Source organism: Electrona antarctica (assembly GCF_951216825.1).
Source record: "Electrona antarctica genome assembly, chromosome: 5".
Classification (NCBI taxonomy): Eukaryota; Metazoa; Chordata; class Actinopteri; order Myctophiformes; family Myctophidae; genus Electrona; species Electrona antarctica.
Genome location: NC_136810.1, coordinates 18843857 through 18865990, shown reverse-complemented (window position 1 = coordinate 18865990; position 22134 = coordinate 18843857). Strand labels below are relative to the sequence as shown.

Here is a 22134-nt window from a genome sequence, read left to right as displayed (position 1 = left end):
TAATAAAGTTAAAAACTAAAATACAATTTCAGGTCGGGATACCAATATCATCCATTCAGGCTTGTACAGGATAATTAAGTGAAAATGGAAGGGATGCAATAGGGTTATTTTCACAGAGAATTTACATTAAATGTTTGTACCATCAATATGTAATGTGCACTTAGAAATAATATCAAAATCTTAACTTGTCTCAAGATACTTTCTAAAGGTGGCAATTTATGGACACATGCCAATGGGAAAATAATAGATCAGTCATCTTTTGTGAATCTGAAGATTCCCGTTTATTAAGTCTTGACAGAGCATTCATTTTTAAGTAACATTACATTTAGATAAGTTCAGTAATCAAATCACTATACATGTAATCATCCTCTTCAATCTTCATCCTCGTCCTGTGTCTGATTTGGGGTCGATCTCCGGAGCCAGGGGGAGGGAACATTATCTGTAAATCTATATTTGGACAAAAACACAATCCAAAGAGTTTTGTTTCAATATTGTTGTTATTAAACAGAAAAATCTCTCTCACACACACACACACACACACACACACACACACACACACACACACACACACACACACACACACACACACACACACACACACACACACACACACACACACACACACACACACACACACTTTAAGAAACACATACCTGCAGCTTAGGCCACTCTGTATGTCTCCTGGGCCTCTCACTGACCCTTCCTCTGGGCCACTCCCTGGGTGTCTGTCGGGGCCACTCCCTGGGGGTCTCTCGGGGCCACTCCATGGGTGTCTGTCGGGGCCACTCCCTGGGGGTCTCTCGGGGCCACTCCATGGGTGTCTGTCGGGGCCACTCCCTGGGGGTCTCTCGGGGCCACTCCCTGGGCCTGCTCTTGGGCCTCTTTCAGAGCCAAGGCTTGGGCAGCATAGTGATAGACGCTAAAAAGATTCTGGTCCAGGAGCTGACAACACAATCAAGTTGAATGAGTTATAAAGGCTCAACAGAGACCAGCAAATATGTGACCTTATCAGTAGAAAGTGTGCATTTGATAAGTTGTTATTCAAGAGCTAATCTCTCAAGAACAGATTCCAGCGTTTTTTCCTTTTTTTGGCCTAATTTGGTCTAATGGCTAATGTGGAGCGACTCACACTATCCTGTTCTTTGCTCGTCTGACGAGTTCGCTCATCACTGGGTCGAACTCGGCAAGCCACTCTGCCAGACCAAGAAAGTTCCCGTTATTTGGTTCATGGAGCCTGGAGGGTGTGGTGTATGCCAAGTATAATTCAGGCATCATATTCTTGGACCTTGAGCGTGAGTCATTCTCACTTTCTGAAACAACTGCAAGTAAGACTTCACTGGAAAATGGGGAACAGCAGACAATAAAGACTGAATCTGAGGACACTGAGTAGGCTGAATTTTTCTAATCTGTCAGTCCGACCACGTTTCAATGATAACATGGCTAAGGTCTCTGTTTGTATGTAGGCAGTTGTTACAAATATGTATATCATGTATATTTGATGTACTAGTAGTTGTTAGTCATATGTGACTATTTGACATTCCTCCTGTTACCTGCTAGAATTGCATCTCTTTGGTACTTCTTTTGTTTTATTTTGTTTCCTTTGCTTGATGTTTTGTGTAAAGCATATTGAATATTATACCTTGTTGGAATGTGCTGTAAAAATATGTGCCTTGCCTAGAGCTTAAGAGTAGTTCACCCCCCCAAAAAATGACTTATTTTCTATCATGCAGCCTTGAATTCATGGAGATGTTTTAGTTTTTGGCGCATTCCTAAGCCGATAATTTGGTGACCGGCCAAGACTCACTGAGTCCCCAATGACCATCGAATTATTGCTCAGGGATGCGACAAAATCTAAAAATCTCCATGAATTCAAGGCTTCATGGGGTGTGTGTACTTTTATGAATCTCCAAACCATGTGATCATGGTCGTGAGTTAAATAAATGATGATGATGATGATGTTTTAGTTTGGCTGTATGGGCTCACACTGACGATACATTTTCTGATTGTGTGTTTACTTCTATAGTGTTACAAATCGTGTGAAAAGGCTTTTGTTACAATACATCCATCACTATGGGTTCTACTTATACCCCATGATTTTCATTACCTGTTGCTGTTGTATTTGTTGTTTAACTAATTGCAGTATCATCCGCCAATACAGAATGTCACTCGAGTCAGTAGCAGCCTCAGCAGCCGACTTCATGACTTCCATTCCAAAATCCATAGTGGGGCGTCCATGCATCAGAGGCTCTGCCGAGGGAGGGAGACCCGGGGGAGGCATCAGACCCGGGGGAGCTGCGTTTTCATAAAGAGAATAATGGCAGAAGAAGATTACCAAAGGGGAAAAAAAACTGCATGGCTTTATTTTTGTTTTTTGTTCAATTCTACAGCAAAGTATGACTGTCAGTCCACAATAAGTTGGCCCTAGCAATAGTTTTAATATTTTCTTATTTTCTCCTTTTACTGTGTTTTTGTATGCTGTCCATGTCTTGTAATGTCAGTTTTGTTTAGTGTTCATTGTTCAATGTCTGGGGACTACGGATGGAAAATAGCATCTCTGCTAAATCCAGTGTATTTACGCTACTTAAAAAAAAAATCTGTTCATTAATATGCTCTGTCGCGTCTAAATAAACAAATAAAGTAAAGTAAAGTAAAGGCTTTTTATTTTATTTTTTACTGTGCAGAAGCAGAGCTAGAAATTTAATGGTATTATATATTCAAATAAAGATTCATGGGAACCTGGCATTCCCTGGTGAAAATCTTCAAAAATCTTTTAAGATCTTTCTTTCAAATTAAAACATTAAGAAAAATAATTGAATTGTGAGATCGGCTATCTTTCAGCAGCCAAAGTATAGACAGGTAGGGCTTATAGGTGGTTAAGAGTTCAAAATCAAATAGAATTGCCATTAAATCTATTGAATGTCTTTATTTATTTATTTATTTGACAGGGACAAATCTCATTAATCAACATCAACAGTTTTCACCTCAATGTAAATGGGCCAGAGTTAGCCAAAGCTAAATTTCATCTGTAGTCCCTGGGCAGGCTCAGGGACTACAGATAAAAGAAAGACAGAGTGTATAGTGTGCCAGCACACAACACCATGCGTTGATGCCATGTGTGCATATGTGCACACATGGCATGTGTGCACATGTGTGCACAACGTACCTGCTGCATTTCGTTCACGCAAATACCAAAGCTGATCCGGGTGAAGGGAACTCAGGGGATGGGAACTCAGGGGATGGGAACTCAGGGGATGGGAACTCAGGCGATGGGAACTCAGGGGAAGGGAACCCAGGGGATTGGAACTCAGGGGATGGTTATCCTGGGGAGGGATCAGACCCGTGGGTGCTGCGTTTTCATACAGAGAATAATGGGAGAAGTTTACCAAAATGAAAAAAAAACAAAGACTGGCATTTTTTGTTAGATATGAAAATGCCACAGCAAAAGGTGAAACGGATCATTGTGTGCTTTTTTTTTTTTTTACTGTGCATGCAGAGGCAGAGCTAGAAATGTAAAGGTATTGTACATTTAAATACAGATGTATGGGTCATTACCTGGCATTCCTATTGGTGAAAAATGTATTTCAATTTAATTGAATTGTGAGATTGTAGATCGCCTATCTTTCAGTAGCCAAAGTATAGACAGCAGGGCGTAAGTGGTTAAGAGTTCAAAATCAAACAGAATGTGGTATTTGACCCATTAAATCGATTGAATGTCTTTGAACGTACCTGCTGCATTTTGTCCACGGTAATTCTGAAGCCGTTCATTGAGACGGGGTCTCAGGGGATGGGGACCCAGGCGATGGGAACCCAGGGGAAGGGAACCCAGGGTAGGGTTATCCAGGGGAGGGAGACCTGGGGGAGGGATCAGACCCGGAGGTGCTGCATTTTCATATAGAGAATAATGGGAGAAGTTTACCAAAATGAAAAAAACAAAGACTGGCATTTTTTGTTAGATATGAAAATTCCACAGCAAAAGATTCATTTGGTGAAACGGATCATTTGTGTGCTTTAATTTTTTTACTGTGCAGAGGCAGAGCTAGAAATGTAAAGGTATTGTACATTTAAATACAGATTTATGGGTCATTACCTGACATTCCTATTGGTGAAAAATGTATTTCAATTTAATTGAATTGTGAGATTGTAGATCGCCTATCTTTCAGTAGCCAAAGTATAGACAGGTAGGGCTTATAGGTGGTTAAGAGTTCAAAATCTAATAGAATGTGGTATTTGACCCATTAAATCTATTGAATGGACCCGGGGGTGCTGCATTTTCATAATGGGAGAAGAAGTTTACCAAATGAAAAAACAAAACAAAGACTGGCATTTTTTTGTTAGATATGAAAATTTCACAGCAAAAGATACATTTGGTGAAACGGATCATTTGTGTGCTTTATTTTATATATTTTTTTTACTGTGCAGAGGCAGAGCTAGAAATGTACATTCAAAAACAGATTTATGGGTCATTACCGGGCATTCCTATTGGTGAAATTTGTATTTCAATTGAATTGAATTGTGAGATTGTAGATTGGCTATCTTTCAGTAGCCAAAGTATAGATGGGGTTGAAGTGGTTGAGAGTTCAAATAAAATCGAATAGTTTAGGCCTGACGTCGAAATCATAGCGCGGCACTCGGTGCCGAGCTTGTAGATCTGCTATTTTTCAATAGCTAAAGTATATGACATTATGCTTAAAACACCAAAAGGGGTTCCCGTTCAGATTGGGTTAAATCTATTGAATGTATCTCAACGTACCTGCTGCGACACTGTGGCACTGGACCAGAAGAACCAGTATGGACACGGAGACCAGCAAACACATCCGCATCTAGAAACAGTTCATAATGAATATGAAGAAAACATTAATACCTTTAAAATGAATGATTGAACATGCTACAGAAATGAGATGAGATGATAAAGTGTTGGTGGTTATTATTGCCTGTATATATTCATGTTTTACCATCAAATGATGGTAAAGTACAATCAACCAACGTTTGCTGAAAAAAAAAAAAAAAAATGGACTCACCGTTCAAACTTGTGTTGGTCCTGTTGGCTGGTTGCTTCTTCTGAGCAGGATGTGAAGAGAATGAGGAGCTATGGACTTATAACCGCTCAACAGACACTATAACAAACATGTGACGTATATGCATGAATGAGGCCATGGTCGCTGCTGCTTTATCGGAACACAATATGCATGCTCAAGGATAGATACATGATGCAACTGTTGAACAACAGTTAGTGGTTCTCAAACATTTTCATATCAAGGACCCACAGATTTATATGTGGCATGATGCCGCATATGGCCGCAGATGCCCATTTGAAAATAATCTGTGCCATGCAGGGGGACCCCCTTAACGCTCACACTGCACTGTAAATCTGTGCTTGGCTTTAGCCCCCTCTGGAGGAGGTTTAGCCTTCCCCCCCCTCCCCACAAACTCAATTGACTGTCTTTTATAAATCATTCATTAGCCCCCGCTATTCATACCCAGCTATAGTCACAATTTTCTGGAGCCGTTGCTGACAACAAACTGGATTTCTTTTTTGAGTGGTGTAAACCACTCCTACAACTGGCTTTGTTAGTCTGTGCAGAAAAAATGAGCATGGTTGCTATGTTCACCCTGTTCACCCGGGTGTGATTTCATTACGTCAGACATGATTTCATTACGTCAGACAGGCTATATAAGACCTTACACCACTCAGTTCACACGGGTGTGATTTATTTACCTATGAGGGCCAATGCATTTCAATGGGAACGGAGCGGTTTGTTCCCATTAGAATATATACATACCACATTACAAGGGAGGGCGAGCTCCAAAAGTGGTATGTGGTATACCACTGTTAAAAGTGGTATAGCGTTTTCAAAAATGGTTTATAATTAATTATACCACTTATACCATCACAATAAGTAATAGTGTAATAAGTGTAACAATAGTGTAATTGCGACCATAGGTCGCATTTACTATGAAAACCTGCATTTCCTGTTCGTTATTCGTTGCATCACCCATGCCCCCACATAATGGTCACACCTCGTGACATCACGTGACATCATGGAGACCCTTTATCTCCATATATGGTTGTCAGTCCAACCACTGTGGTTGCTGAGAAGCGACTCAGACTTGCAAATGAACCAAGTTGGTACAACAAATGGATCTCCATATGTGGAGCTGACTATCATCACCTGGATCTCCATATATGAAGATCACAACACTGACCTCATCAAACCCTGGATAGCCATACATGGTTTGACATAGTAGATATGGAGCCGGCCAGCAACTCTACATCTGACCTCACTGACACCAGATTAATAGTTTAAGCTCTGTTGTTTCAGCACGACCTCGCTTCTCGCCCTCAGGGCGTCTTACTCACAGCACGTCGCGCTGCGATGCGTTGTGAGCTTGTAGATCGGCTATTTTTTAAGTGTAAAAACAGTCATTACGACGGCATCAAGGCCCACCAAAATACATTTTAGTCGACTAAATCAACTGTAGATTTAGTCGACTAAAATCTTATGATATTTAGTCGACTAAATCTAGACTAACACTAAAACATTCTAGGTGACTAAAATGTGACTAAAACTAAATGAAAACTATTGAAGAGACTAATGACTAAAACTAAAATCTAAATTTGCTGCCAAAAACAACACAGACGTTTTCGCCTGGATCAACTACAGTATGGACATTACCCGGTAGCCCCTCTCTTAAATCTGATAGTCATGTCAGCAGCTTTTTGGTTAAAATCACAATCAAATGTGGCTGGTCAAAGGGAATGTTTTAAATCAGATGAGGCAGGTGGAATGATTCTTGAAGTTATCTTCCTATACAAGGTAGTGTGCAGTTTGCCCAACTCATCTTTAAAAATCGTTACATCCAGGAAATTGATGCTTTGTTGCGAGAACTCAATGGTCAATTTAATATTGTCCGTTTAGTAACTGTGGAACTCAAGAATTAACTGGAGTTTATAGAACAAATGTCTTCTCCCAATAGCCCAAATAAAGGCACGTAAAATGAGGGGGAAAACATGAGCCCATGGACATACCAATCAGTTGTTTATAAATCTCATCTCTCTGTAAAGTCTAAACATGAACACATTGTTGTGCAGTGGGAGGCAAAGTGTCTGTCAGAAAGGAAATGTATAGTGTTAAAAAGCATGTCAAGCCATCTCCATATTCGTATTGAGAGATAGTGACCAGGAATTCAGATTGACAATTTGTGAGGCCAGATAACTTGTTTTAAAACATCAGTCTTATAGAAATTATGGAAGTTTCTTTACATGCAGACAATTGGGAGGCAGGTTTGGTTTTATCCAGCATTTAAAATAATGTGTTGCCCTGCCACTATCGGTGAGCACGGAGGACACGATGACACCATGCAGAATCAAACAAGTTCTGAAGTTTATGAAATACAAAGATATAATTGGCAAACAAGTCACATTACGTGACAAACAAGATATGCAAGTCATACACTATATGAAAAGTACACAATGTACTTCAGCAGCTGCATCCCGTAGCAAAAGTAAAGCAACACAATCAAAAAAATATAGTCACCCTGTTAAAAGTAAAAGTCCTCTATTGAATGTTTTACTTGAGTCAAATTATAAACGTATTTGCATCAAAATGTACTTACCAGAGTAAAAGTATAGGCCTATACTCAAATGTTTAAACACATACAAAAAGCAGATCTGCAAGGTCACAACATCATATAGGCTACACGTAATTGATCCTCATTGCAATACGATTATTTGAATCAATACACTATTTGATTGTTAGTATTGTTTTGGTATAGCCTCCTGGAGAAAAAGAAATACTGAACTTTTAACTTTAAAGAAAATAGTAAAGTCACTCAGGTCATGAGCTAATTGAAGTGACCAACATAACTACCGTAGACAATTCATTGTGCATTTTTGTGACATTGGATTACTTTTGTTTCCAATGCTATTAAAAACTGATGTTCTACTGTACATGTAGTTCAGGGGTGGATGACCCTGTCAGGCACAATATATATGCGTTAATGACTTGTTTCACATGAAGCCTGGTGATCTACCACTACCATCACCAGACAGTGATACAATTATTTTTTTCAAAATTCCCGATTGGCTAATTCCTGACTGGTTAAGATTTGACTCGTTTTGAACAAAATGCCTCAAATCACGAATGCAGCGTGCGATTGTCGTGACATTCCCACTAGGCCGAGGAAGGAATTCCACACTTTTCAAAATGGCCTGTTATAGCGCAGGCCGATTTTTGAACAAAATACCCCATCCCCATCATCAATAGTCCTATTTCCATGAAAGCCAATACTAAGAAAAGTTACCAATACCTTTCTCTTAGTTGTGTGCATGCTTGGTAAACATTTCCACGCCATATTTATTCCAGTGGTACCCTGGACAGTAACATCCCATTTGAATGTCCTATACTGTAAACTGAAACTGTGCAAAAAATGATAATGATTTGATACACAAATCCACACAAACACAAGTGACTGATTACATGCTTTTATTATTTTAAGTGCACCTGTGATTATTTTACATTATTATATTTAATCTTTAAGAATACTAAACAGTACATTTTTAGTTTGTGTACAAAGCCTCCAACAATGAGGATCAAAAACATTACAATATACTGGAGATAAGAATGGTTACATTAGTAGTACAAACCTAACCCATCATAATAAAAGCCCAAAGTCTTTCGATTCATGGCTGCAAAAACATTACAGGCATCAAAAAGGAAGGCAGACAGAAAAACATAATATAACAAAAAACCTTTTAGTTTTAACCCAAAAATATCACGTGCACTTTCTTTAACTATAACAACCCTGAAATCAGGCGTTATAAATTTCCACAGTCATGACAGGCGTGTAAGTGTCTGTCATTGTGGCCTCGATTTTAAATTCACCGTCTGAGTAAGAGAAGGACTGGCCTCCTTTGCGTCTTTTAAATCCACTCTCAGAATTGTTGTACATCTCGTACCAAAGATCGTAGTTGCAACTTTTGCTGCGGCTATAGAACCCCCCTGCATGCCAGTTTGAGTACAGGTTGTAGTCATAGGGCACAGAGAACAAGTAAGCCATCTGCTTGGTGACTGATTTGGTGCGGGGATTTTGGAGCTCATAGGTGAAGCAACCGACAGCACCCCTGGCAGTGCCTGGCGTCTTCTTGAACTCAACCATGGACTCGCTGGATGCGCCGATTTGGTTCGGTAAATGTCTGGTACAACTGCCACTCGAAACATACAAGCTTAATAGTGGGAAGAAAGAAGAATGAAAGTTAGAGCCAGAGGCATAATATAATAATAATAATAATAATAATAATAATAATAATAATAATAATAATAATAATAATAATAATAATAATAATCATAATAAAAACACATTAGTAAAAATAAACAATTACTTGGGATTGATGAGTGCATGGGAACTATAGTTGCTGATCGTAATGCTGCACTGGCGATGAGTTGGAATGAGTTCAGCAACTGAGGAACCAATTGACACAGCAGTCTGGGCAGCCATAAGAATATGCGCCATGGTAACTGGAAAAGCAAAGCATGGTCAGAGTGCAAATAACATGTTAATCACTGATCACCACTGATGTGGTTCAGGTATATGCACCGACACATAAGAGCTTCTGGTACTCTATAAGCTTTGTATACTACTTGACTGCTAACAAGTGATGTATCTGGAAATCACAATTAACACTATTATAGCTTAAACAACTGTTTAGTGTAGTGTGACATTACATTGTCTTCCAGCAGGGCAAACAAGTCAGGACACAGTGGCTAGGAATCTCAGAATAGCCAGTGGCTTGATGACCACTAACAAATGGTTGGGTGTCGCTTGGTAGGCTTGCATGTTAGGACACCTACCGTGCCTCCTAGCACTGGGCTTCCTGGTGACCATATATGGGGACAATTTGGGACGAAGGGGGTAGGGTAACCTGAGACCACCTTTGCATTTCCTGTTGCATTTCCTTTGTGTATAAGGTCTACTGCAAATGTTTGTAACAGTTAGTTCAGTGGCTCACACGCCGTGAGGCAGGTGGGCCAGGCCCATGGCTGTGAATGATGTCTTGTACTCTCTGCAAAATAAATGGAACTCCGGAGCAACTTTCATCTGCCTTTGTCTCTGCTGTTGACTTCATGCTCCGTATTTTTGCCTGAGTATTTTCTAGTCTAAGTCTTTACGTCTGTTTATGCTCTATGAGGAGAGGAAAAGCCCTCTCTCCTCTGTAGAACAGATTCTTCAAAGTGGTGCCGAGCTCGGTCGCGATGATGCATTTTTTGCGTCAGGCGAGAGACCCAGTGGACAATTGACAATTCAGTCTAATAGATATTTCGGTCGGCAATTTTTTGAACGGAGGAGAACGACGACGGCGCTGCAGTCGAACCGACGGGGTTCAACACGGCGATCACCGCCGCAACAGGGACGGCCTGCCCGGCGCGGTTTCATCACCACCACGACGGAGGCGACCTGCACAGAGGAGGTTGCGATGGGCGACGGCGTGATGCTCTCGGCGATCGTGACCAGAGGCGATGGACGGCGGCTGGACGGCGGGGAGAGGGGTGCTACGGAGCACAGCGTGCCCCGGCCCGAGGGCGTTCGTCGGCGGTCAGCGGTCCAAGGGAGGCGATCGCCGCGATGGCCACTTCATTGACTCTTCACGGCGCGTCTCGGCTCGACAGGCGCCGGCGGCGAGGCGTCGTGGCTTCGTTCCATTCGGCGGCTCGACAGAGCTGATCTACAAGCTCGCAACGCGGCGAGTCACGAGTTTCCGCCCCGCAGAGGCCTGCAGGCTCCTGTGATGACACTGATTCACTTTCTCGTTTTTTAGTCATGTTGTATTATCATGACTGAAAGGGAGGAGGTGATGAAAGTGAATTCGGATCAGAATGAAAGTTTTCGGACAAAGGGCAACTCTCGACAACAGAGCGGCCTACGCCATGCGGTGCATAAGTGTACTGCACAATCACAACCTCGTTTGGCCCGTGTGCGCTGACTGATGACGAAGGTGAGACACGAAGAAGAGAAACGTTACAGAAGATTTTATTATATCAGATGGATATCGTTCCATTTGATTCCAAATGTATGTTTACGTTTGTCTAGTTCAACATATAATGGGCATGTGTGTTGATTTTATGTGTCAGGTATTTAATTAGAGAAGTTGGCTTAATGGGGATGATATGCCTAAGGGAGATTTGGAGCTGAATAGAAATATTTACCGGAGTACAATTAGTTAGATGTCTCTTTGTCAGGCGAAAGACAGCGCTCCTGTCGTACGCATAAGTATTAATCATCCTAATTTTGCATAACGTTCTTATTTTTGTTCGAATAAATTTGTGAATGGGAAAAGTCAACGAAGGTATTTCTGCTATGACATGTGGGGAAAACTCTAAAGTTATATAAATTACTCTAGGATTTTAACGTAAGTGAATAATAGTAGCATGCACGAGATCTGGAAAAACATACAGCTCTTTTAAATGGGAAGGGGGTAGGGTTTATGGTCGTCGGTGGTAACAGTGCTGTTATTTGTACGAGCCTTGGGGAATCTAGAGTGTTGAAATAATTATGGATGATTTCTGCATGTCCTAAAAAGATGAGTTAACTAAACAAAAATGAATCATTTTATGAATGACTATGGTAAAATTTATCCTTGACATTAACTGATGCTAAGAGCATCAGATGTAAAGTTTGAAGAACCGTAACACACCTTGTATTCAATAATTGGGTGCTTTTGAGTTGAAGCAAAAGGGGTTGGATTTAGCGACGGTGTATTGTGTTTAAATGTCAGATATATGTTTACGGGTTATCATTTATGCCAATGATCATGTTTTGAGTTATGTAAAGGTTAAAAGTGTTGATTACAGTACAGAGAAGTTGTTAGTGTGTAAGAGAGATTCTTACTGTGGTTTTCGGGCTGGAATGTATTTTTTACTATTTACTTACTTACTTATTTTTATTCATTGTATGTAATGTTTTAGCCTGAAATTAAATTGAACACAGAAGGGAGTTCTATAAGCACACCGATGATAATACTGTAATGGAATGAGAACACTGGTAACGAGTTATGTGATTTGAATGCCTAGAAGTCTGCAAACCATTTTTGAATTCTACTGTAATTGTTGATCTCTTTGTGTCATATTTTTAATGTTCCAGTCAGTGCCAAAGGGAGGACGAGGGTCAATTGTGTTTCCATATTCGTTTTTATGAGGCATGGTTGCCTCAAAGGGAGGTCTGATGTATCTGGAAATCACAATTAACACTATTATAGCTTAAACAACTGTTTAGTGTAGTGTGACATTACATTGTCTTCCAGCAGGGCAAACAAGTCAGGACACAGTGGCTAGGAATCTCAGAATAGCCAGTGGCTTGATGACCACTAACAAATGGTTGGGTGTCGCTTGGTAGGCTTGCATGTTAGGACACCTACCGTGCCTCCTAGCACTGGGCTTCCTGGTGACCATATATGGGGACAATTTGGGACGAAGGGGGTAGGGTAACCTGAGACCACCTTTGCATTTCCTGTTGCATTTCCTTTGTGTATAAGGTCTACTGCAAATGTTTGTAACAGTTAGTTCAGTGGCTCACACGCCGTGAGGCGGGTGGGCCAGGCCCATGGCTGTGAATGATGTCTTGTACTCTCTGCAAAATAAATGGAACTCCGGAGCAACTTTCATCTGCCTTTGTCTCTGCTGTTGACTTCATGCTCCGTATTTTTGCCTGAGTATTTTCTAGTCTAAGTCTTTACGTCTGTTTATGCTCTATGAGGAGAGGAAAAGCCCTCTCTCCTCTGTAGAACAGATTCTTCACAAGTAAATAGAAAATAATATATAAATGTATATATATTCTTACCTGGAATCAAAATGTATGTTCTTCTGTATTCAGTTCTTCAAGAGCTTCTTGGGTCCCATTGCATATGTGACACAAATGGCAAGAATATATAGGCTACAGTGAGAGCAATTGGGGCGGAGCTCCGTGTCATCATATAGAACATGGGGGCGGAAAATATGTTTTTTGAGCGACAGCATTGCCTTGACCTTAGCCAGCATTTGATACTGTGGATCATACCATTCTGCTACACCGCCCATCAACCCACCTTGTTATCTGTAACTGCATTCTTATGGCTCAGTTGATACCTATACTCCATAGAACCCAGTCAGGCAAGTCCAAGGTCAGCTTTGACGTCCCACAGGGCTCTGTGCTTCATAGGACCCTGCTCTTCTCGTTATACATGCTTCGCCACATATGTTGCAGGTAGTTCATCCAATGTCACTGCTACGCTGACAATACCCAAATATTCATACCACTCGCTCCCAATAATCCCTCTCAGAGCTGTTGTCACAGATTGAATGTCCTACAATTTGTCATTGGTCCTAAATCTAAACTACCCTCTACACAGATCTCACTTTCAACTTTCATATGTAACTGTCTAATCACCCAAAGCCCTACTATGAATAACCTTGGCATTGTTTTTGATTCCATTCTTCATTTTAACACTTTTGCTTCTCTCTGATCAGTGAGCTTGTAGCGCTGCTATTTTCACTAAGATTTATATTGTATTCAAATGTCTAATCAAATCTTAGATTTTTTTCTTTTAAATATTTTGCAAAGTGTCTACAATTTAAGGACAGCTGACCAGAGCCTTTCAGTATCTGTCACTTTCACAGACTTTGAAATGACGTTCCACGGGTCTTGAGAGCTGCACCCTCTGTGGACATTTTTAAGAAGCACCTAAAGGCCGTTTAAACAATTTGTGCATGGTGTGTCTTTGATTTGAAGGGTTTTGTTTTTTCCCCATGCTCGCCCCGAACTAGAGTCAAGATATGTTGAATATATATATATATATATATATATATATATATATATATGAATCTATATACTCTGGAACTACACCACCTGAATGCTATATTGAGTCTGGCACTACACCGCCTGAAATCCGGAGTACGGAAGCTGTCATCTGTTTACTAATGACACGGACCCGTAAAAATGTATAAAATGTCAGCTGGTGGATTAGGGCCTTCTCCGACCGTGCGTAAATGGTAAATGGTAAATGGTGCATTTATATAGCGCCTTTATCCAAGGCGCTTTACATAGATTGTGCATTACATTCACCCATTCACACACACATTCATACACCGATTGCTGCGGAAGCCATGCAAGGTACCAACCAGCACATCGGGAGCAATTTGGGGTTCAGTGTCTTGCCCAAGGACACTTCGACATGTAGACAGGAGGAGCCGGAATTCGAACCACCGACCCATGGATCATTGGACGACCTGCTCTACCTCCTGAGCCACAGTCGCCCCTATACTTCTGTAAGACACGCTGAATCCATGAATGTTTTTAAAAGCAAACTGATAAAACACATATTTTGACTTTTTATTATAATCAAGCATAATGTCGGCGTCTGGCCGTCTGCATGACTGTTTTTGATGAAGATTGTATTAGAGGTTTTATGTTGTAAAGTGTATCAAGACATTCTTGTGATTTTGCATTCTACATAAATACCACTTGAACTTGATCCCACTGACATACTGACAAAACTAAAGGTGACATAGGCTTTCAGTCTCTGTCATCTTTCACAGATTCTGCCTCTGGGGACATTTTTAAGAACCACTTAAAAGCTGTTAAGGGTGCAGTCACACCGAACTTTGCTAATGCTTTTCTATGCGAACGGACAGAGGCCTTCTGACCTACATGTGGGTGCACGTGCATGTAGCTCAACTGGCTCGACTACGTCCCTGGTCTTTAGTGATTCCCTTACAAAACCATGGAAATGTTTATTTGCTGTCAGAAATAGTGTGTGTGCGTGTGTGTGTGTATAAAAGTACAGTATGCCATTAGTATTTCAATGTTTTGCATTTACTTTACCTGTGGGACATGTTTTTCGGGCCGATATGCACACTGTCTGGATGCCAGAGCAGAACCTCTGTCCAAAAATGTTTCACATCACGATCGAGGAGGCCGACTTTGTTACTCCTACAGATTTTGCAAATCGGTTTACATAATCCATAGTCATGTCATCAAGACTTCCAAGGTTTGCAGGAGAGGCCGTTTTGAACAAAAGGCCTCAAATAATTTCTGTGAAACTTTTACCCACACATTCCCACTAGGCCAAGGAAGAAATGCCACAATTTTCTTATCACCTCATGGTGGCACTATAACAGGCATATTCACGTGTTGCCCCATAACTCTTGAACCTCAGGTCATACAATCAGTTATTTCCCCTTGAATTCCTTGGGTTGTTACGCAACTCCCTAAATAAGCTCTCGATTGCTGTGAAACTTCGAACATAGACTAGGCCAAGAAAGTGGAGCTCTTCACGGTCCCTCAGATTCCAAAAGTACCTGACAGGACCTGTACGGTTCTGGATCCATGTTTTATCAGTATCGGTATTGGTTCTAATACCTCACAACTCTGGTCTGTCTATCATTATGTGTAATACCCGAGTGGATCCGAGATAACCTGTGCTGTGTGTGACTCTGCGGCACCCTGCACTGATCAGGAGAGAAACGCAATTAAGTGTGATGTTTCAGGCTGACCAGGATCAGGTTAGTGCAGCAGCAACATAAATGGCTGTGTAACTTGTGAGATGATTATACTGGTTTAGGATCACATTACTACAGCGCAAAAAATTTGTACCATACTGCAAGGCAAGCCATCTGCCACTCTGATTTGAAAACACAGGTGTGCAATTTGGATTGTCCTCAATGAGGTGTAAGCAAAGCTTTCAATAGGTCCGATATTATTTCATAAAGTCCACATTTATTTACGAAGACAACGTTTTGTTACGCATATTACCAGACTTGTACTTGTACCAGATTACAATTTCCGCCATTATGGGTTTTCTTCATACACTTTTTGCTACTATTCCTACTGACCAAGACTCACACAAGCAGCAAGAAACGGAAACATGAAGCAGGTGTACGACACCACCAGAAAAATGTCGGGCAAATATAGCAGGCAAAGACCAGTCAGAGATAAAGATGCAAACAGCATTAAAAGAAAGGATGGCCAACAACATAGATGGGCAGAACTTTGAGGAACTGCTGAATAGACCCCCCACCAACAAACCCCACAGATATCCAACCAGCACAGACCAACCTCCCCATCAGCTGAGACATACCCAGCAGAGAGGAGATCAGGAAAGCTGTACAACACCTTAAGCTGCCCTTAGAGCAGAATTCAAAAGCTGCCCTCAGAGCAGCAATTTAACATTGGTGTATGTATAGCATTTAAGCTAACCTTAGAGCGGAATTCAAAAGCTGCCCTCAGAGCAGAAAATTAACACGGTTCTATGTATAGCATTTAAGATGCCCTGAGAGCAGCATTGAGAAAGTTCCCTCAGAGCCGTAAATTAACACTTTGAGAGCCAAGGCCTCAATCATTTCAAGCCGTAAACAGATATGTAGTGCAAACACGATGCATGTAAAATACGGGTTTCAATAAAAGTTAAAGAAAAAAAGTTATGGTTCTGTGTGTGGTGTACCTCAGCTTTCCAAATAAAATATGGGCTCCATGGTAACAGCAGCAGCATGCAGCCAGCAGCAGTGGAAGCTAGGCGTCTATCATCATCTTTATAAAATAAATATTAGTGTCAATAAATAATCAACATCATCCAACTGCATCATGCAGTAACACACACACAATAGATTCATTTGATGTACTCTAAAACATACAAACATAGCCTTCTTAATTGAAGGCTAGTGTAGGCTACATTCCAACTCCACCACATCTGCTTGAGCAGTGAACTTAGCGACAATCCACAAATATTATCACAACTTTGTCATAATTAAACTGAGACAAAGTTTAACATATTTTGGTCTTGTCCTGTAACAGAGTCAGTCAGCTGGTGGAGTAGGGCCTTCTCCCACCGTTCTCCATACTTCTTAAGACACGCTGAATCCATTAACGTTCTTATAAACAAACTAAATACACATATGTTTTTGGTTTATTATAATCAAGCATAGAGCGCCGAAGTCCTGGCATCACTCGCTCATCCCCTGGTTCCAAGGGATTCGCAGAGGTTTTTCTCTATGGAGAATAACATTGGGTCATCTTAAAATCGTCTCATAAGAATTGTGGTCCAAAAAGAAAAAAAGGGAGGTGTCTCTGTATCCCTTACGTTTCTAGCGAAAATGTAACTAATTCGGCAGAAGTAACATTAGCATTTTCTCGCAGACTGTTGATTTGCTTTGTAATATTGTGTGAAGTGTATACATGTGTGATTTTGCACATTAGATAAATACAACAAAAACACTGACATACTGACATACTGAAGTTCCCCCGCAGGCCAAAAAAAAGGTAATAAACAAAAAGGTTAAATTAGGTCACAGACTCTGAAATGTCGTTTTACAGGTCTTGACAGCTGCAGCCTCTGGGGACAGGGGCATTCCAACGCACGCTTCCGAGTGCAGTATAAGGTTAGGGTTAGTGCATATAGGGTTGGACAGGGTTAGTAATGCGGCCTCTCTGGATATTATTAACAACCATCTAAAACAAGCATTTGTGGAATGTCTTTGATTTTTGATATTCTTGCCCTGAAGAGATACAAGATATGTTTGAATCTCAATAATACAAATTTTAATTAATACAAAAGTCAACATAAAATGGAAAAAAATAGATATTTTGTCTCTGTATCTTGCATAGGCCTACTTTCAAAGATTAGCTATTCATTTCCATTTGGTGGTTTGGGTAGGATATTTTTTGTCAGATATGGTTAAAAATGGAACCCCATGGGACATTATTTCAGCCTGGCACATAGAATCTTAAAATACACACTTATACGTTTAAGAAAATGCAGTTGGTAAGAAAAATCCACCCTTTATAGCCAGGGGATATTAATAAAATCTGGTAATACATTTCTTACCAAGAATTTTCTTCACCAATGTGTTTGTAAAGGTGTCTACTAACATATCCCACATTGGTTTATATTCAACCACCCTAGGGGAACTTTTGACAGCTGCTGAAAGTTGGGGTACCATACAACACATTATAAGGCAAAATGTTCTAAATTTCATTATGCCATAAATTATGTGACGTGTCAAACTAGGGGGTTTTCATCATTCTGAATCCATTCCAAGCATTAGTTTTGCACGAAAAACAGTCCTTGGGCTAAAAATGGCCATAGCGTCATCACAAATGTGATGAAGTCAGCACATTTGGGCATATTTGGGCAAGTGGCTATGGCCAGACGAGGGGGTCTATGGCCAAACTAGGGGTCAAAATCGGGGGTTTTACGTAAAAAGGAGTGTTTTACGAAAAACACTTACGAAACACTTTGTGCTAAAAAAAAGTGAAATTGGAACCCGCGGGCCGCATGCGGCCCGTTCAACATGTCTGTGCGCCCCGTCCTCCCGTCATGGTCATACCAATAAAACATATTTTTGTTCTGCTTTCAGTGAGGAAAAGTCATTTATAGCGTTTCTAACAGCTGTTTGTTCTTCCTGCTGACAAAAAGTGGCCGTGTTGTGGATTTACAAGTCCACACGCACAGCTGCAGCATGCATCCACGGCGCGCTGAGCAGTTGTATATCGGCTCGCGTTCGGTAAACAACATCGTCATGAGGAAGTGCAAACAAGTTACGGGCGCGGACAGAAAACAGCATGTTTTGTGCTTGTGCAAAGAAGATCCTCCTGGCTTGTTTCGGAAAGGATCAACCCAGAGCCAGGCTCTGGCCACACATACATACATACATGCATACATGCATACATGCATGCATGCATACAATACTAGATTTCAAGCCCACTGGGCGGAAAATTACAGAGACGTGTGATTCCAGGTTTAAGATTAATATATTGTTTTATTGATAAATTATGGCTGAATGAAATGCTTAATTCACTAGAAGAAGAGGGTCAGGTTAGAAAATGTATTTATTTATCAATTTCAATATACTAATAATTAAAATAATCATTATAAACGGGTCAATATCAAAAAGGATTAAAAAGACAATAGCCTACAACAATACTAAAATACCACAATACCAGTAGCCAGGGGGTGCCAAGGGGTCCTTGCTGACAGGGGGAAGGCAGGGAGTGAGGGAGTGAGGGAAAAGGTTTTCACCGCCACCAAAAGAGTGCACACTTCACATCACTCGCACTGCAAGAAAAGAAAATAGTTATACACACATCACTGGTTAGTGGTTTCACACTAAAAAGTATCATGTACAATCAGGGACGAATAGTTTTCATAATCCTCAAGGGGGCCCGCTCTCTCTCTCTCTCTCTCTCTCTCTCCCTCTCTCTCGTGTGCGCAATGTCTGTGACTGTGAGACTGTGACACAGACGCGGTCAATAATATATAGCATAAATAATAGGCCAAATATAACACTTTCCCTCTATCTGTGACTGTGATCAGCTCCTCACACACATACCTGGCAGGTTAAGCACCCAGATTAGCATTTCAATGCCTGATCTGCATGTGTACAAGGGACAGGCAACGCGGTCCCTGCTAGTGTTAGGAATGTAGAAAAACTAGAAATCCCCTAAAATCATCAAGGGGGCTCGAGCCCCGCAGCCCCCACGTAGTCTTCGTCACTGTGTACAATAGCTAGTTCAGTCAGACAACTCACGAATAGATTTACCAAAATTAGAATGAGTAATGAGTGTGCATATGATATTTGACTTGGCGTTCGGCTCTGCTGGATTTTCTCCCTGCTCGGCACGATTAAGCACCAACATAAAACATTAAGAGCAGGGAGATAGATATACAATAAAACCCTGGTGGTGCTGGAAGAGCATGCAGTCTAGTGAGGTCGTGTGCCCAAGACGTCCACAGACGTCCTGGGTCTTTTTTTTGAGTGGTGTAAACCACTCCTACAATTGGCTTTGTTTGTGCAGAAAAAATGAGCATGGTTGCTATGTTCACCCTGTTCACCCTGTTCACCCGGGTGTGATTTCATTACGTCAGACATGATTTCATTACGTCAGACAGGCATATATTTTTGAGTGGTGTAAACCACTCCTACAACTGGCTTTTGTGTGCAGAAAAAAATGAGCATGGTTGCTATGTTCAAAATAATTTCTGACGTAATTAAATCACACCCGGGTGAACTGGATGACCGTAGCAACCGTGGTCATTTTCTCTGCACAAAAAAAGCCAGTTGTGAAATCACATCCGGGTGTGATTTCATTACGTCAGATCAGAGCTGATCAGGCTATATAATACCTTATTACGTCAGACCACAGCTGATCAAGCTATATAAAACCTTACACCACTCAGTTCACACGGGTGTGATTTTTTTTTATATATATAAAAAAAAACATGTCAAAAAATGAATGTAAAAAGTGGGCACCCTGCGCAGGTTTTTTTTTGTTGTGTTGTGTGGGCATTAAGTAGACCGCCCAATTGGTCAGCTGACTGCCGCATCGGCGAATGACGTGTGGGACTTGCACACACTTATACGCCCACTTAGTAATGCAGCATGTTAACCCCTTGAGTATAGTATGCACCTTTGAGCATGGCATGAACCCCCTCGAGTATGTCTGAATGAACTAACTCCGAAAACTACGTCTCATTTAAAACCCCAAGACAGCCTACAGTACCATGTGAACCACCACCTGTCGGGACTACAACTATAGCCCACCCTTAGCTACTGCAGGCACTACTGGCATAACCAGAGGCAGAGCCCAATATACCTTATTCAAAACCTATTATGGGCATCAATTCAGGGATGAGCTGGTTTGCACAAAATAAGCAGACGTGCCCACGGCACAGGACTGTCTTAATGCCTCCTCTTGCGAAGCAAACAAGGGCAAACTGGTAAGGGGGGGGGGGGGGGTAGCTGCAGAGTAGAGTAGCTAGAGTAGCTAGAGTAGCTACTACCTGCAGAGTAGAGTTCTCAAACTCTGCCCAAACCCAAACCCGACCAGTCCCGACCCAACGTTTTAGGGCCGGGCCTAAAATGTATGCAAATCAGTAAGGCAGGGCCGGGCCTCGGGCTCCATGAAAAAAAAAAAATATATATATATTGAATTTGTTTATAATAACAAAAATAATAGTTCTGTTCTGTCTGTTTGTGTATTTATCTATTATGAAGATGGTGCTGACTGGCGTTTCACTTTTACTGTGTAGAGTTCTGAAATTCTGCACAAACCCGACCAGGCCCGACGTTTTAGGGCCGGGTCGGGCCTAAAATCTATGCTAATTAGTCGGGCTGGGCCGGGCCTCGGGCCTGATCAGTTAAGGCCAGGCCTTAATTTTCGGGCCTGAGAACTCTACTGCAGAGTCAGGACAATAGTATGTTTTAAAGACACTAAACGGTGACTTTTGAAATGCCAGATAATGTCAGATATAGGATAAACTTTGTTGGGTACACAGAGTATTATTGTATCCTGTCACAACTCACTACTTTCAACAGCAACCACAATCTAAAGTCACACCCCAGATGACAGTGAAGTGACAATTTATTGACCTTTAGGAACTGTTTAATACCTAAAGAAAAGAAAAAGAGCAATATTGTATCATCAACAAACTATACTATAAAAATGAGTCAAACATTGGCCAAATTGTCCAATAATATAAGAAAGAAAGAGGCACGATTTCTGAAAAAAGCATATCTACAAGTTGTGAGGCATTGTGAGCTTGTAGACCGGCTATTTTCACAATAATATGTGGAACAGAGTCAAACAAAATGTAATGCCTCAACTCCTACAATTCCAGCTGCTTGTCAGGGTGGGGTGGGGTGGGGTGGGGGTGTCCCCTCACTCCCTCCCCTGTTCAAATATAATTATGTTGGGGGGTCCCCAGTTCAAATATGACTATTTGGAGTAGTCCCCCAGTTTGTGGCCTGAAAAGGTTGAGAACCACTGGTGTAAGAGACAGGGTCAGACTTTGGAAGCCATGGTGGGCCCTGCGCTTTACTCGGTGTAGAGCCCTCCCCAATAGCAAACAAGCAAAGAAAGAAAGAAAGAAAGAAAGAAAGAGGAATAATAATGGCCTTGACGATAGGCCTACAGGTACATAGACAGTTGTGTTCGATGTATAGCCAAATATGAACCAATACAGCCACCCTGTCACAACCATATAGACTGTAGAAAAAATGCATAACCTTCAACAGCAACAGCACAGCACAACACAACCGACCTAGTATTAGGCACTGTGCATGCATGTACCTAACCGTAGAATGTCTGTGATCTTAAATTCATGTATTCCAG

At 41.2% G+C, this 22134-nt stretch overlaps 1 protein-coding gene across 1 annotated transcript; it reads right to left on the bottom strand.

The window, feature by feature from the left end:
* Positions 1-255: 255 nt before the first annotated feature.
* On the bottom strand, positions 256-5090 carry LOC306923605 (uncharacterized protein). The gene is made up of 7 exons (XM_079501790.1): positions 5019-5090; positions 4751-4820; positions 3727-3879; positions 3164-3346; positions 2105-2292; positions 654-942; positions 256-447 (listed from the first exon to the last, which is right to left on the bottom strand). The coding sequence occupies exons 2-6, from the start codon at positions 4818-4820 to the stop codon at positions 691-693; spliced, it is 846 nt and encodes a 281-aa protein (XP_079357916.1). The 5' UTR covers positions 5019-5090; the 3' UTR covers positions 256-447; positions 654-690.
* Positions 5091-22134: the final 17044 nt, after the last annotated feature.

Bases quoted from the DNA above. Each gene is read 5' to 3' on its own strand.
- LOC306923605 (XM_079501790.1), bottom strand. From the start codon at position 4,820: ATGCGGATGTGTTTGCTGGTCTCCGTGTCCATACTGGTTCTTCTGGTC. The intron at 3,880-4,750 runs GTACGTTGAGAT...ATGAAAATGCAG, and splicing joins GTGCCACAGTGTCGCAGCAG to CACCTCCGGGTCTGATCCCT. The intron at 2,293-3,163 runs GTACGTTGTGCA...ATGAAAACGCAG, and splicing joins GCGTGAACGAAATGCAGCAG to CTCCCCCGGGTCTGATGCCT.